This window comes from Cyprinodon tularosa, unplaced genomic scaffold (assembly GCF_016077235.1).
Source record: "Cyprinodon tularosa strain WSP-4 unplaced genomic scaffold, ASM1607723v1 ctg310, whole genome shotgun sequence".
NCBI classification, from domain to species: Eukaryota; Metazoa; Chordata; class Actinopteri; order Cyprinodontiformes; family Cyprinodontidae; genus Cyprinodon; species Cyprinodon tularosa.
Genome location: NW_024039020.1, coordinates 1,027,366 through 1,045,736, shown reverse-complemented (window position 1 = coordinate 1,045,736; position 18,371 = coordinate 1,027,366). Strand labels below are relative to the sequence as shown.

The window sequence follows — 18,371 nt, the reverse complement described above, 5'->3', positions numbered from 1 at the left end:
CAGCTAAAGGCATGTTTTAGAGTCTCTATACTCCAGGTAACGATTAATCGATTACTAAATTAGTCGAGGATTATTGAAATAATCAATTAATCTGATAAATTTTTTCAGCCCTGTTTGACACTTTAAGTTTTTGTGATCAAATGAGTAAGTTCTACAGGTGTAAATAAAATTGAAAGAAATAATTGCATTACAGGTGTACAGTACAAATTTTACTGTACAAAGGACATGATTGGGTTTCCAGATTAAAATTTGGGAAATGTTTTTCTGCTTTAGGATTTAAGTGAGCCGGTCATTTCTGTTCAGTGCACAGCTGTCCTCTGGATTTTCTGTCCCACTGTAATCATTAGTCAGTTCAAGGCGGTCAGGACCCAAGTTCACTCTGATATTTTTCAGCCTCAAACTTGGCTAACCTGCTATGACCAAGTCAGGTTTGGCAGAAGCAAACCGAGCGGAGCAGCTCCCTCCCTCCCTAAGAGCACAATGATGCCTTGTGTTTCCACCAACAGAATGTCGCTCTGCTGATTACAAGTGCTTGCTATTTTTCTTTCTCTCTCTATTTTTCTGGCAACTACTGTATGTCTTGCTTTCTGTGACCATCCCTATCCCCCGATCCATGGTGCGAAGGATTAGATAATAGGCAGCTTTAGTGTGGGCAGAGAAAAAGAGGTGTCACAGACCTCTCTTATTTCTTTTCTCCCTCCCTTCCACCATCTATCTTCTCTCCTTTTGTACCATCTGCGCCATTAGGAGCTTGGCACCAAATCATCTTTAAATGCGACACAACATTTATCTTTACTGTGCTGTGTGTATATATATATATATATGTGCGTGAAAGAATGTTATTGGCTCAGATGTTGGGAGCATTACAAACGGTGGAAGTCACTTGGCATACTTGCTTGCTGCTCTTTCAATGTGAAGCCCATAACGACACATCCACGAAAAGACGATACGGCCCACAGGCCACCTATTTCTCTTCACCTAAAAGCACAGTCTGTGACAGCACTCTTCTGATGATGGTGTTGATGTTTCATCAGCCAACCTCAGTGTTGTTGTTTATTTTTTTTGCCATTTTAACCTTGTATCCCAATAAGACCTGGTATAGAGATGGAGGTGTGTTGTGTAAAATAATTAAGAAAATGCTGTTATTTTGCAGACACCTACATAGATTGGCAATTTTTTTTTTATCACCATAGCATACTTAAAATAAAAAAAAGCTTGGTAAGTTTATTCTTAGGCAGCTTACTGCCTAAGACTGTGATGAAACTCTAGTATTTTCTTGCTCATCCTCCCTTAGCATGCGTGTCTCATTGCAGCTCTCCCCTGTAATTTAGTTGTATTCCAACCCTCCCTCTCCTATTGCTGTCTTGCATTTAGTGCCTTGCAACACAGATTAAATTATTCATAAACTAAACAGATATGCTTTGAGAAGTTTCTAATACTGCTTGGCCCATATGATATTCTCATAATCTAAGTAAAAATACCATGGTTTCAAGCATTCTAGAAAAGAAAAAGTCAAACAAAAATGTGTAACAGAATCATGTTTCGTTGGATTTGAAACAGAAATGCAACAATTCTAAAAAATAACATAACATATCAGAATAAACATCTGAATTATTATCGAAAAAGGCTTATGAGATCCACTTAAGTCAATGGTGGGCAGTTGCCCAGGGTGGTATTGTCAGGGTTATGGGAACGGCAGGCTAGAAGTACATAGTACTTTATGTCTCTTGAAGTTCAACAGGTTTTCTACCAGTAACGTGCTTTAAGAATGAACACATGTAGCTTTTTTAAAGTGTTGGAGCATAAGAACCTCCTCAATGGTCTAATAGAAAACTTCCTCCAAACAAAATTATAGCTATTATTTGTCAATGTTTTTCTGCACTTAAATATTTCATGAACAATCAAAATATTTTTCTGTCACACATTTTGAACATCAGGCTTTCAATACAAATTACCTCAGCTTCCTGCCGTCTTCAAGGAATAGTCACCCATTTATGATACATTTGTGTCTACTACATGTACCTATATAGATGGATAATTGTTGATTTAAAAGGTTTGGATATCACACAGAAGTCCTGACAGTAGATTCATGTTGAATGTGAGATGTACACAATCTGTTGAGCAGAGGACCTATTCTGAAGACGCACTACTTTTAAAACTTTTTACTTAACTTCTTCTAATAAGAAAACCTCAGATTATTTCCTGCATCAATCTTTCATACAAGAACAGCTTTCAATACATTTACAGATAAACAATGTGGTAATTTTACAGGTGCAATTGAAAAGTAGGTCTGTCAGTCATATGTCATAATTAAACTCCATTATTAATTATTAAACTCAAAACAATTGAAAATGTGCACATCAGCATGTGTCACACAGAGTACACATGAATAAATGATGTATATATTTTCTTAACTCCTTGAAGTGGGCTTTGCTTTTATGCATCAACTTGGAATGTCAAGAGGTTCCTATATACTAAATGAATTGCTGCTAGGAGGTATCCTGGTTCCTCTTCCTAGACCCTTCCTTGCTGCCAGCATGATTCAGAAAGTCCTTTCATAGAGAACTGCTGACACACTAAGGTGTGGCTTAAGCATCCTTACTAATTTAAGTTATTTGGATTGAGCTCCTGTCTTCATAGACAGCCACACGCATGACCTGGCTAAGGTGGCTACAGTATATGCTAAATTACTTTTAGGAGATTATTTCTCTCCCTAATGTCACAAGCCCCTTAAAGAGCTCTGCCGTCCACTGGGGGAGGCGCATCCTACACTTTAAAAAAGCCCTGAACTTGGTTACTAGTTTACCATCTGCTTTGAAAGCTGACTGCCAATTGGCTCATAAATGGTGAGCTTGTTTATTTTGGTTTGAAGAGTCTTCATTTAATTTGAGGATAGGGGGTTCTTCTTTAATTTCCACACAAGAGTATTTCCAGGCAATTTTGTGTTTTTAAATCCCATCCATCCATCCATCCATCCATCCATCCATCCATCCATCCATCCATCCATCCATCCATCCATCCATCCATCCATCCATCCATCCATCCATCCATCCATCCATCCATCCATCCATCCATCCATCCATCCATCCATCCCACTGAAATGGTACCCTAGTTCCCCTCAGTTTTGTGTTTGCTTTTCATCCTCTTTTAGGCAGGACTTCTGGAGAAAAAACCTCCAAGACCTCTTTTTTATCCTCAATGCAGACAAGCAGCAGCTCTAGTACCAGGACAGACACAGCTGCATCTTTCCCTGTGGGAGAACATAGGTTGGAATGTAGCTGAACCCTTAAAAAAAAACAAAAAAAAAGCTTGTTTTAACTTTCCAGTCTCCCTGCAGCAAACCTGAGAAAACCTAATAAAAGCCAATAAAGCCCTAGTTTGTTATTCTTCCATGGTAACAAAATCATCATGAACACCATAAGAATAAATTTACAAATAATGTTGAGTGTAAGAGAGAACATTTGTGTTCCTTTCTAGATTTTCAAAAACAATTTTACTGCATAAGACTTTAATTCATAAGGCTTTCAATGTTTATTGGAAAATAATGAAAATTGGCCAGTGGCATCCAAACACAAAATCTCTGTAAAACAGTAAAAAATATTTTAAAGAAAAGCTAAACTAGTCTAAGGGATTCAAATCAGGGATACAGTGGGATTCTTCCCATGAGTCCCAAAAAAATCCCCAGAGGCATCCCCCTCATGGCCAAATCCTTATAGTGTAGGGGGGGAAAAAAAGCTTTCTGCTTCTTATAGCAGAAATAATTGTATTCCCATTTCAGTGAAGCAGTTATTTTGACTGTGATTAGCAAAAACTGAGTGCTTTAAGCCTAAAAAATCTGCTATTTTCAAAACATTTCAACCAGTGTTAGAGAAAGAAGATTCAGAAAAAATAGTGAAGGACACTTAACTTCTGGGCCAAACTCTTCCCACACTGATAAGGAAAAAATAGCATTTATCTGCCAAATGCATTACTTCATGATGCAACTTAATATTTGACAGTATTAAACTAATATGAAATAGTTTTAGATTTGCACAGAGGGATTTTTCCTCTTTTTCTTCTGTCTCTAAGGTCCAATCTCTGCAACTGAAACCAAGCTATTGAAAGCCCTGCTTCAAAAACACACGCTCATAAATTACACTTCTCATCTCCCCATGTTGTAAAACCACAAAGGGGAAGTATGTAATATTACAATAAACCATTGGAAAATCAATGGCACCAAATTAGATATCATAAATAACAAAAACTGAACAATATGCCTTTATTACTTTGGTTGATGCTCCCTCCATCTGTTATTGACATGAATGGTTGTAAAACATTAATGGTATTGATTGTACAAGAATTCATCCGAGGCAAAGAGAAATATTTAACTTTAACCACTAGTGTGTATTATTATAAATAGAAAAGAAATCGTTGTCGTGGCAAATAATTATTTAAAGTGACACAGTAAATGGCACGTCCACAGTAGGCATTTTATTTTTCACCCGAATACAGATGGCTGGTTATAGACAGGGGCCAACAGGGGCCAGTACTCCTGTATAATTGGCTCTTTCCCTTGTTATGGCCCCTGTACAGAAATAAAAATGTTATATTAATTTCCTATATGTGCTGGTTACCGATTGACTTTTTTTTACCTTTAACACTGATTTAAAAACTTTCAGCTTCAGCTGTAATAAGACAGGATCACATTTTTCATCAGATAGACCAAGGGCTTGCAACCAAAAGCTCTAGAGCCACAAGGAATTTAAAGTATCAAACAATGAACTAGTGCCTTTTATGTTATGTTCCCTCATAAAAAAAGCTGCCCTTCTGTTTGCTGTGAAGGAGAAACTAGAGATTTTAATATTAATCTTTTCCTGTTTTGCTTTTGCTCAAACTGAAAATACTATTTGGCTAACAACTTGTTGTTGAGGAAAAGTGTATGTACCATTGCTATAGAAGAAGCCTAATGATGAGAGAACAGATGAAAGCAGATGGTTTGGAGACGAAGGCTTGGTAGTATGGCCTTTAGCCTAGTCTGGCAAGAAGCTGAACTGTAGGAATTTACTATACCTGTGGTTTTTCTCTTAAATTTTCATTCTTTATATAACAGGGTAGATTAATTACATCTGAATGTGTCAAAGCAGCATATTTGCCAATGAGAAAAGACACTGTTGTGTTTTTATGTTTGGGCAGCTCCATAGGACCGTCACTGACTCGGTCTGGATATACCAACATAATAACAGCAAACAGTCTTTGATTCAGAAGAAGTAGTGGGTTGAGTTTATGTGATCTCACATTGGAGAAATTTACCTCTGCATTTAACCCATCTCCTTGGGGAGCAGTGGGCTACCATTGTGCAGTGCCCCGGGGAGCAATGTGGGGAGCAATCACTCATGTGCTTCTACAAATTCTGATTGACTTTGTAGTGTGCGTGTTAATCTGTAATCAGTATCTTTTTAAATATTTGCCCATATTATAATGGGGATGAAAGGGTTTAAACAAATTTTCTTTTGCCAAACATACATAATCTACATTGAATTGAATGGAGGTTTCATAATTGGTTTTCTGAATGGGCAGATTGGTTTGAAACAGATGAGAGAAATGAAATGAAATCTGTTTTGGTCCTGATATTGAAGAAAATTCTAAATTGGGTTTTGTTGAAATTAGACTTGATCACAGAGGCAGACGTATGCTATGTATTTCTATAAGCTAAAGTTAGGTTAAAAATCTCATGGACAGAAAAAAGTTACCCCTTTATTGGAATCAATTACAATCTTTATGGCTGCATATTTGTTTTCACTGTGGAATATTTCCTCTTAATATATTTACACATTCGGATTTGAACCCGTGTCGGCTGCATCGAGGACTAAGACCTCCATGCATGGGTCGTGTGCACTAACCGCTGCGTCACCAAAGCACACCCACATTTACACTTTTTTTACTTAATTTTTTTATCCTAAATTAATCTCAGGTCTTCTTTAGGGATATAGATGTGTACACTGACATATATCTTACTTGTTTGTGGTCAGGAGCCTATAATGGTCTCTTACAAAATCAACAAAATAACTTTTAAACAAACAGAGCTCTGGTGTCAGAATACTATGATATCTGCATTCAAGTATGGAAAACAGATCAAAAGTAAAAAAAAAAAAAGTGCATCTCTATGCGGCAGGTGCTTAACTTATGAGTGTTCCAACCAGGAGAAGCAAAACATCTCTGTATATCCAGATACAGAGTATTTATATTGTAAAAACAACACACTGTACAATACTCTATTTCTTTTTTTTCCTATGTGTTATTCCTACAAACTTTTCTAAGGTGCACATTGTGTGTCAATTTCTACCGTAACCTTTTTTGTTTCTGCAAACTCCACAATTTCCCAATTGTGGGACAATAAAGGGATTTTCTATTCTATTCTATTCTATTCTATTCTATTCTATTCTATTCTATTCTATTCTATTCTATTCTATTATTTTATTTTATTTTATTTTATTTTATTTTATTTTATTTTATTTTATTTTATTTTATTTTATTTTATTTTATTTTATTTTATTTTATTTTATTTTATTTTATTTTATTTTATTCTATTCTATTCTATTCTATTCTATTCTATTCTATTCTATTCTATTCAACATGTGAAGTCTAGAAGCTGATGGCCTTTGGGAGCAGGAGCTCACACAGGCCCCACTCTTGTCAACTACTCCAAAAACTGAGGAAATAGTTCACACATGCTGGTTCTCTGTAAAAAAATATATAAATTATAATATGAAACAGTATGAAAAAATATTTGCTTAATAAAATAATTCTAGATTTGAGGTGTAATTTTTAGATGGTAGGGTCTTCTGATAACTACTTTTTCTAGGACAGTCCATGTACTCATAAAGTTCAAATTATCCCAAACTGGTTTCGTGAAAGTGTCAATAAGCTTATTGTAGTCCATCGACATCCAAATTCGCTAAATCTCAATACAACAAAGCACCTTTGGACTTTGGAGGTAAGGATAATTTGCATTGCGTATGTGTAAAGCTGCAGTGACTGTGTATCACTATCATTATGGAGCTGAATCTCTGAAGGATGTATCATGGAAGTTCAGCCCAGTACCAAAAAGATGTACTTACTACAGTGGTCAGTGCTACACATAAACTACCAGTATATTATATTTTACTTGCTACAGTCGCAAGTTAGCTGTCAGTACACAACCAGACCCTTTCTTATCTGGAAATTCAGCATAGTTGGAAATATAACATTGTACAAAGGTCACATTTTATTTCAGCAAACTGCTTATTGAAGCAGGTGATCAAATTACCAGCAGTACAAGTGGCATGAATCTTCATGTTGATCAGTGAGTATTTCCTAAAATTTTTACCGTAATTTTTTTACATAAGAAACCATACATTTTATGGTAAAAAATTTAATTTCTCTCCTGCCAAACAAATAAGTGCCTATTTTCTTCACTTTTGTATGTCTTATACCACATGTAGAAGACATTTTGATGCTTCACAGTTGCTCTCCCATTAATTGATATTTTGAGGAGCCCACTGCACAAAAACAGAGGCGGATGTTCGAAACTGCTTGTGTTGATATATTTATTTATAAGCAGCTTGCTCTGTAGCTGTTCGAATTATCACCATGACAACAGGACCGGAAGCAGGAAGTAGGAGTTCCATCAGAATGGAAAAGAGAGATAATTTTCCTCTCAGGTTGCCTACTGTATGCAGAATACAGATAGGTTTATACTTTTCTCTCTGTGGTAATGGTAATACTTGCACTACTTGTATTAAGTTCAACATACTTTGAACAAAATAGCCTTCCAGGTCTTCATGATGTTTAACCTCTGAGTGGATTAAGCCTGTTGGAGGTGACTGATATTCTGTGTGTTGGGTCATGACTGCTATTAAATTCCTCTGGAATGTGGTATTACTGCCACAAAATTTCTGATTGAAACAGACTTTTCAACAATGACATTTATTTTGAGTTTCGTCCTTTTTTTTATTGTGGCTGTTTTTGTGCCAACTTATTTCTTTGAAGAGGAGCATTGTATGATTCATACAACATCTGCTAGAAAGGCTTTTGGCAAAATCCCTGTCACTGAAAACAAAAGCTGCATGGGTCCCTTCTTCCTTTTATTGGTGACAGTGTCCTAGCCACATTGTTAAAGAAAAGTGGTTTGTCCAAATCATTTCAAGATTGACTCTTTAAAAAAACTTATGGTATACATTGTTTAAAAGGAGAAAAGTACATCCCAGGAACAGGAACAGTTATTTTTTAACAATGTTTTTTTAGAACAAAAAAAGGGAGCTAACACAACAAGAAGTTCCAGCCAGGTTAAGGTCCGAGAAACAGCAGTAGTTTACAGACCTATGGAAACATGTCAGCAGTTCTGGTACCCCATATAAGGATTTTGAAGGACTCCTAAACCCTTACAGGGTTTGTCCATTTTCCTTGTAATGTAAGCGGTGGTTAAATGTTTATAGATCCACAATAGCATTAGCAGCATGCTGCATCCACTATTCATCCTTGGGCCATTTTACATACAGCTAGAAGACAGATTATTTTTACATAAAAATCACATTAAAGATGTAGCATTAAAATAACCCATTAAATTTTTTATCAAGGTGGTCAGTTGTGACAAAAGCTCTACAAAGAAAAACTAACATTTTGACCATATTTAGGTTGACCTGTGATGATGACCTGTCCAGGATGTACCCCACGTCTTGGCAGGCTGCTGGATTGGCTTTATCATGGATTCCAGTTGTTAAATTGTTTAGAATAGAATGGATTAGAATAGAATAGAATAGAATAGAATAGAATAGAATAGATTGGGGGAATTAAATTCTAACAAAAAAAAGATTTCTGGTAAAATCTCTCCTCTTTATCGGGTTACTTCCTCGGAGCTCATCCATTTTTTTTGGACACTAAAAGGACATGCGTACTTTCTTCTTCACTAATTAAATGTCTTTCTCGCCAGGAAAAAAACTTTTTGTCTTTTCATGCAGGACACAATGTGCGGGATTAAGAACGTACAGAAGAATACCCTTGCTTGATCATTCTTTTTCTTTTCTTTTTTACCATAGTTCCCATTTTTTGCAGAAAACATGCTTTAAATGTCTTAACAGCAGAAAGGAAGAGTGCTTGTTAATTTCTCTCTATGTACTAAAGTTATTTGCAGGTTTATTGACTAAAAACTGTTATTGAGCTTCTAATGTTACCAAAGTTGTTAGAACTGTTAAAACTTCAAATATGTATTTGTGGTCAAATAAATCAGTAAAGGTCATGTTTCTTGCAAGGGGGAATTGAGTTGACACACAAAAAAGATCCAATTTAAAGAGTGCCTTCTAATAAAATAGAGTAAATGTCTAATTTCAAAGTCACAATTGGCATCTTGGAGCTGCAACCTGCCTGACTTACAGCGACTCGTTTGACTGTGTGAACATGATAGATCTTGTTCCCTAGTGTGGGAATGTTTACTGTTCAACCTTTATCTCTCTGTGTAACATGTGTTTGTGTGTCTGTCTTGTATTCATTATAAACAGTTTAAAGAATTTGTGGTGGAAGAAGAAATTTCCTCAAGTACTAACACAAAATTGTACACTTAACTACTCTCCCACAAAATGTAACTGTTATTTAACGGACACAAAAAAGAATACTTTCTTATTTTTACCTAAATTTTTTTTTTCATATTTATCATGCTTTTATTTTGAAGAAGATCCTCATACAACAACTTATGCAGTTGCAGTATCAAATGAAGCATTTTCTTATTTTGTCCACATGAATCAAATGAAGTACTCTGAAGTCAAGTGTCAAGGAAATACAAAATGAAAACGTAAGCTTGAACACGAGAAGAACAAAAACAAATTTGCTGCACATGAAGGAAAAACAACAATGGGGAACTGATAAAGAAGAAAGAATATAGATGGCAGCAGTGGTTTTGGGGATATTTATACACTGAGAGAGCTAATATATAACTAAGGGAAATTGTGGTATTCACTATTTCATCCCAGCATTCAATGAGCATACAAACTTATTTGAACGAACATCTTCTGGTCTATCTGGACTATCCCATAATGACTGGTCCATAGTGGTAATCCCAAAATGGCCAATGTGTTTAAAAAGCTATTTTAAAATTACTATTTTTTTGAGAAATAAGAGGTATATTAAACAGTAACGGAACACTTTAAAATCAAAGGACTTTCTCTCCCACACTGACAATGGAATGCCTGTGGAAATGTGGTCACGCCTTAGGTAGTTTTTATAAAGGGTTTTTGTCTCTGACTCCCTCTTTCTTTGCTTTTCCTCTTGTTTCACTCCTCCTGAGACCTGTTCTATTTCTAATCTTTTGCTACACACTTTCTGGCAACTTTAATAATGGACTCACAAGCATGAATGACTAACCACTGAGCTCAGAGGGTATTGCACATGAATGGGTGTTCCCTTTGTGTCAGCTTTTTCCCCCTGAGAGAAAAAGGTGGATTATAGTGTGCTAGGATCTTACTCACCCTCACATTAAATGCTCATGGGACTGCAGCATAATGTTTGAACTACAAGAACCATAACAGTTTAGATTTACCATTAAAAACGCTGAATTTTTCTAAGAATTGGTAATGAAATACATTTCATATGAAGGTCATAAATAAATTATTCAGCAGAGAAAACTATCAGATTTCTTTTATTAGGTATAACATCTCCCCAGTGTGTGTTTTGCTTATTCTCCTTGTTGGGTTGCTCCACAGCTCTTCTGTTTGTTCATAGCAATATGACTGCTCTGTTCCTCCCATATCCTCTTTGTTTTTGTTTTTATTGATTTTCCTTTTTCCAATTTTAAAGCCTTCTTTGACAAAATACATTCACAAGCAAATTTAAAGAGGAAACTTTACTACATGTTAGGTTTTAGTTATCTATAAAAGCTAAAGTCAGCTTGCTGATGTTAGAACTGACAGTTAGGATAGATAGATGGATATACTGTACTAGAAACTGTTCCAAGGTATTACCTGCTAAACAAAAATGAAGCTCATGTTCACTTAAGTTTAAGCAAGAAGTTGTCCACACTGGATGAAAAGTGAGATTTTCGTCCCCGTAAACCCCCGTAAACTCCGGCAGATCTGCCTGATTTTCGCCAGTTTCCGACAATCTGCAACCCGTGCTTGTCCGCGTTTGTCGTGCCACAAATTGTCGGAAACGTACCATGACGTATGTGGAGAGCGATCAGCTGTACTAATGGCCCTAATTAGCATATGAATGCAGCAAACCCGCGCGGCTGGCCAGGTCTGGCTTGAATAACCTTCTCAGTATTGGCTGAAACCACTATTCTCAAACAAATGAAATCGCTCGTGATTGGCAGCAAAACCACACGTGGCCACGCCAGGCTTTAATTTTCTTACTGAGTATTGGACGGAACCACTTTTTTTTAAACAAGTAAAGTCGCTCGTGATTGGTTGGCATATATATATTTACATATATATATTTATTCATATATATATATATATATATATTTATTCATTCATATATATATTCATATATTTATTCATTCATATATATATTCATATATTTATTCATTCATATATTTATTCATTCATATGCTGTGTATTTATGTTATCCTACACTACTACACAATTATTATGCTACCATCAAGAAAATGAATGAATTTATACAGGAAATGAAGATTTGCCAGGAAGCTGTTTATGCATAGAAAGAGCTTTATTAAAACACAAACACACAACTATATACAACGCGTATCCAAACACATGCGTTTCTAAAAATTAAAAGTCCGTGAACGGTCCGTTTGCTTCCTTGGGGTTGGAGGTAACTGGCAGCATTCCCTCCGAGGCAGGTCCGATGTGCAGACGCCTACTGTGCGCGGCCCTGTACTTCGGCATCGCTTCTAACCGGGACTGCAGCTTAACACAGAGTTCAGTGAGATCCGGCCTACGAAATGGCGGCGACCGTACAATCCATCCAGAGACACCGCCGCCGACGCCATCTTCTTCGTCGGACATGAGGTCGACGGTGGCGGACTTACAGAGTTCCACTTCCTCATCTGCCAGCACACTCTGCCTCGCCTTCAGCAGCTGAAAAAAAAAAACAATGAATCAGCGCACTGCATATGGACACAACACATCTATCAATGCACCTGAAAAACAGTCACCAAATAAAGTCTTACCCTCTTTCTTCTGGCCCGACTCCGAGCAGATAGCCTGGCAGCCTCCGCACGCAGCGTGTTGGCTAGCAGCGTATATCTGAAGCTCCTGCATACCGTCTCATAATACGTCTTACAGGCAGCTAGAAAACAATTAAATGAGAGTGGTATGAATAAAAAAAAAATCAAACGCAAGTCACAGTAACAAGGAAGGAGAAAACATTAAAACAAGTCACTTACACACAATGTCGTCTTTATCAACATCGTGCAAATCTGGACTTGCCGAGACGACAAATAGGAGGTCACCGCCTCATTGTGAGGCGACTGTAGTCTGTGAAAAAAAAAAAAGTACAGCTATGGTCGGTATTTATCCGTATCCATGTCCTTTTACCGCAGAATGAAAGCATATTCTTTAAACCTTACCCCTGCTCCGGTTCATAGCGCCTGCAATTAGTCTCCGAGTTGTGAAGACGGCATACTGCTTCCTGTGAATCACAAAAAATACACTTTAATAAAGCTTTAGGCTAGGCTGCTTTTAGCTTACCTAGCTAGGCTAGGTTGTCTTTAGCTTGCCTAGCTAAGCTAGGCTGCTTTTAGCATAGCTACCAGTAATCGAACATATATTTACCGCTAGCATGGCGTTGTGCACCCGTCTTCTCTTCCTCGAGTTCGTATATCCTGCAAAGTTGCTCGACTGCAGAGCCACCATCTTGTCCTCTATGGACTACAACCTGGAGTGCATCGAATTCTCCAGCAGAGTGAGGCGCTCATTCATGTCGGCAGTATGTTGGGCAAGCTGACGAGACAGTCCGCTGATAGCAATCAGCAGTTTCTTCTCGTCAGTCTGCGGGCTGGCCGAAAGTTGTGGACTAAGAGCAGTTGGAGGCGAGTTGAACGCGAGACGTCGTGCAGCCATTGTTCACGTAACAACAAAATACAAACACGGTAACTGGAGATGAAGTTCTTCTGAGTATAGTAACACAAACATGTCTGCTAATATGCTGGTCTCGCGAGTAGTCGAAGTGCACAAAAGCTCACACGTGATTGGACGATGGGGCCGGAGGCTCATCAGGCTCCTCCAATCACATACGACGTCATTGTTATACGGAAGGACTCGCGAGAAGAGCTCGCGTCGCTCCATTCTGGAAGGTGGCGGTAATGCACCTATAAATTGTTTGCAATTGCAATTGTTTGTCTCCATAAGATTGAATTTGAGCAGGTGGACATTAGAGATAATAAATGCAACAACAAGTTTTTGAATCAATATTCTATAAATAATATGTACCCAGGAAGAACAAAAAGCACAGCTCTCTTACAAAATTTTAAGAAATCTATGATAGTCAAAATTAGGACAAATTATTTGAAATTCCCAATTCCTCCTAAATATAAAGAATTACAATTTAAAATAATAAATAACATATATCCTTCAAATGAGTTTTTAAGAGAGAGATTTAAGTTTAATGTTGAGAATTGTGGCTTTTGTACAACTCAATTGGAAACAACTAAACATCTTTTTTATGAATGTAAAGAAGTATTAAACTTATGGGATCAACTTCGAACCTTTCTGTCTTCTAAAACAATAAATTTAGATTTTATTTCCTGGGAAAACATTCAATTCGGTTTATCCATTAAAGAAAAAAAAATTTGAATTTTTAATCAATATTCTAATAATTGTAACAAAGTATTATATCCATAAATGTCGCTATGCAAAATGCTCCCTCTCAATCTCTGCTCTCAAAAATGAACTTTCCCTTTTCAAAAGATGTCTGAGAAAGATGCAGAATTTAAATGCAATTAAATTGTTTGAGTTAATTGAAGAATTTCAGTTGGTAGTCCCCACTGATTAATTTACTTTAAGTACTATTATTATTTTATTTATTTTTATTTATTTTATTTTATTTTATACTTTGTTCCAGCCTGTGCATTTAATTTTATTTTTCAAAAGCAGGAGTTGTGATATTTCTTCTTGTATTGAAATATTTGTTATTGACTTGTTATTTGAGATTGTTATTGTTTTCTTATATATTCAATAACAAAAAAAAAAAAAAAAATAAGTGGAAATCTAAAAAAAAAAATTAACCATTACAGCCAACTGATTCTGAGTAAAACTAATTTTTGAAGTAAATTATTTTGTGTATTTTTTTTACATAACATTTGCATACATAGTAATCTAGCGTACTTTAATTAAATAAATCAATTCAAGCTAAAATGTAAGAGTCTATAATTAGGCTATACTGAGCCTGATCTATTTCTACCATCTATTTGGGGGATATTTATTGCCATACTTTGGGCCACTTAATACCAATTTAGCATGCTGACCTATGTCCTTATGACCACAGTGTACCAATCTTCTGATGGCTACTTCCAACAGGATAATGCGCCATGTTATAAAGTGAATCATCTCAGAATCATTTCTTGAAACTTTTCCACTTAAGTAATTGTGAATTGAGCATATTGGCAGACAACATTTTATTTTTTATCTTAAATGCAAATAAAAAAAAAAATAATTACTGCTCTAAATGTATTGCTCTGTCAGCTAAAGATCTGTTTTGGTCTCTATACTTTAATTAAATAAATCAATTCAAGCTAAAATGTAAGAGGCTATACCTGATCTCTTTGTATCAGAGATTTTCTTACCCAGAAAGATGTCACTTGGGGTAAAACCCCCCCTGCAACCCTGGTTTGCATTTGTATAGCTCACAGCATGTTCATTTACATGTTAAAGCCTCCCCTAGAATTCCATGGGGGGGAGGCATGGGGGGAACACTGCCTAAGAAATTCCACGTCAATTTCTGACAATTTACGGGAGTTTTCGGCGAAGCCTGCAAATTGCCGTAAACTGCCGCTAACCTGAAGTTCCACGACAATCTACAGTGCCGTATATTGACGAAAATCCCACTTTTCATGCAGTGAAGAATGTTTGTGGGTTAGCACAACTGTCAGGTAATAATGCCATGGGTTACAAATTTTTTTTGAAAAATATTAATGTAGATATGATAATGTCCATAATGAGAACAGAAAGAACTGTCCAAGCTTTGGGAATCTGGGAGCATAATGTTGTTGTCTTCTCTATTGTTCATTTAGAGCTGATCTTGTTATCTTTTATTTCAACACCTTAGCTGAAGGTCAAAAAAGACAGCACTAATTATCTTCAGGGATGTGTCTGTGTATGTGTCTCTAGGGAAGAGTGGTAAATTAACTATAATGTTCAGGGTGTTGATAGAGATCCTGGACACCATGACCAGTGACCATGACCAGAAAAAAGGCATCCCTAAGATTACAAATTGAGAGAAAAAAGAAAGTTTGGTCCTGTCATTGGAATTTAAAGTGAACCTGAAATGTCATCTGCTGCTTAGGTATACAATGTAAAAAGGTGCTTTTCCTGCCTAAAATTCACTCCATTCACCCTTCAGAAGCCTTGAACAACAAGTGGGTTAGACCAATTTCCTAATTAGTTCAGCTAATAACTAACTTACTACTTTGAGCTACTGTAATCATAGACTGTTTCACAGCATCAAATATGGATTAGATCAAAGTGGAATTAGACAGTCAAGAAGAAAAATTATATAAAAAAATATGTAATGAGGAAAAAAAAATAACTTCATAGTCAAAGATGTTGTCAAAGTACAAATTAGGGATGAACATATAGAGATTTAACAATGTGGATTTAGCAATGTGAAGTTTTTCCACCATTAATGTAACATAAATCCGTTAAAATTCAACTGAAAGACAAAAAAATATTTTAGGTAGAAATTTAAAAGGAAAAAAAGAAGCTGCCTTAACCTTACTAACCAAGTGTTCAGTTCTATAAACTCGTACTTCATTGAAACACCTTTCACTCAGTCTTTACTGGTGGAACACCCAGGATTTTTCAAAATGTATATAATTAATTTGAATGATATAACTAAAGTTGTGTTTCTATAACCTATAAGACAGAAAGCAGTTAAAGGCTCTGTGTATGATTCTGCACAGTTTTAAACTATGAGCGAGGAGAACAGTTTAGTTTAAAGTGTATGCCCCGCCTCTAAAATTCTTGACCCAAGCTTTGTTCCTTCATTGGTCATTCTTGCATTTCAAGTTTTTCTTCTCTTTCTCCTTTGTGACCCTTTCAGATTATTTTGATTCTTGCAGTGACTGCAGAGATATCCAAACTTTCCCATTGTTATCCGCCATGCTTCTGTTTACTAGGCGTCAGAGAGTGAACCCCATTAGCAGAGAAAACTATCATGTTAAAGTTAGTAGCCTGCACTACAATTGCATTGATTGCATATTGCAATTGCATCATACTACGGTAATAAAATTATTTCCTCTGCCACCCGTATACAATGCAAAAAGAAATTTTCTTTGAGACATTAAAAAGTGAAAATCAAGTACAGACTCTTTAAGGGAACTACTTAGCATCACAGCAACACATAAACAGCTGCAGGAGTTTCTTTTGAGTACTGGTTGGGTTTTTTAGGAAGACATTCCTCCAGATTCTTCTCTGTGGACCAAGGAAAAGGGTTAAATAACAAATGCATTTTCTCCAAAGCAAAAGTAAAAGCCTGACAAATAGTCTCTTAAAAATCTTTCCTTTGCACATGAGAAAAACAAATCTCCTCATTCTGACTGGTCTGGAGAACCTTAACAATTCAGAGTGTTGGACGTGACAGATTCCCACCAATACATACAGCTTCTGTTTCAAATCATTTGGCCTTTGAAAATTTTAAATCCATTTTTCTGTGTATATATATAAAAGCAGATTGTTACAAACCAGTTTTACGACCCTCCAACCCATCCCCACTGCTCAGATTAACGAAACCAACAGGTCCATTATCTTATGGAAAAGTCCATTTGAAAGGATTTTTAAACTTTAACAAGAGGATCTTGAACAAGCAGAGCCAGACGAGTTGTTTTATCCATGAGCTTTAGTCTGTATTGTTTAAAGGTGAAAAACAATTATAATTATATACTTGATAAGTAGATCAAAAGGAATTTGATAAGGTGGAGTGATGCGTGACGCACTGCACTCAAGTTCTATATAAAGTAATTCATCTTTAATCTTATCAGCTGCCTTTAAAGTTTTTCCTCTCTGAGGGCAATGATGATAAAATTGATCACACCTAATTTTTCCACGAAACTAGGAGCTGTTTTTTCTTTTTTTTACAGGAGCCAGTTAGTTGATGATCTTACTATTTTAATTAGAAAAAAGCTAACTAACCAAGTTCAATGGCTAGTCTATAGTCATCTTACCATAGCTGTGTGAATGGTATTTGTGTCTTTTTGTGCACGTTTGTCTGAGAGCCTACATAAATACTTGTGATGGTTTTCTGACTCAAAATAGAGCAACTGGGTTAGAATGCAATCATTGAGGTCAAAAGTCAAAAGACTGACCCTCCCATGTGGGAGTGTGGACTTAAGGAAGTGAATGTATTAATCTTAAATCCATTCACGAGGAAATGACTGTAATGTCATAATGATTTCTCTATTCCTACAGGTGTGCCCTGCTCCAGGGTCTGACTGCTAAGCATGCTTGGCAAGGATCAGCCAACTACCAGTAAACTTGACCTGGTGAATTCTGAAGTTTCTGACACCTCAGCAGCTTCGGACACATATGACGGTATCAATATGGCCGACCTTGTGGAAAGCCTGGATGCCAGAGAGTTGGACCTCGAGGAGGGAGAGGAGATCGACTATGATGGGAACTACTTGGGTGTGTATTTACTAATCTATCATGGAATAAACTGACATTTATGAGAGCTAGGAAAATTGATCTGGTTCATTAAAATAAAACACAGGCTAGCGAACTGCAGAATGTTCTTGTACAACTTCTAGTTTTTCTGCTTGAACATGTTGCAAACATGGGCAAACAATGAAGCAAGTGCTGAAACTGTTCTCCCATATTTGAATATGTGTGAGTAAGTTTATGCTTTTACCTCTACAATGATTGACCTGAAGAAATGTGGTTACCCCCTACAATCTGAAAAAATCCTAAACTTCCTGTAACTATTGTTGGTTGTTACCAGTAAAGAAAATATAATATGTTTAAAGTGTTTGTCCTGCCATTCTTCACTGATATTCCTTACAAGGGGTGAGCAACAAAAATACTCCCTCCTCATTTTTCTTCCCAAGTGACACTAATGCTTTGTTGTATATGGGCAAAAGAAAAAAAAAACTGTCTAAAAGACAGTTAAACTCTCACTTTCGATATAAAAGAAATGTTTTCTTTACTCTTATGAGTTAAGGGTTGTTAATTTTCACAAGTGTACTAAACATCTAC

At 36.3% G+C, this 18,371-nt stretch overlaps 1 protein-coding gene across 2 annotated transcripts in view; it reads left to right on the top strand.

The window, feature by feature from the left end:
• pld1a (phospholipase D1a) overlaps nucleotides 1-18,371 on the top strand; it is a 57,971-nt gene that overhangs the window by 7,264 nt on the left and 32,336 nt on the right. For both annotated transcript variants that reach the window (XM_038292343.1, XM_038292342.1), the window contains exon 2: nucleotides 17,589-17,804. In XM_038292343.1, the coding sequence (XP_038148271.1) occupies nucleotides 17,621-17,804 (184 nt within the window). In that variant the 5' untranslated portion in view covers nucleotides 17,589-17,620. The remainder of the gene's footprint in view (nucleotides 1-17,588; nucleotides 17,805-18,371) is intronic.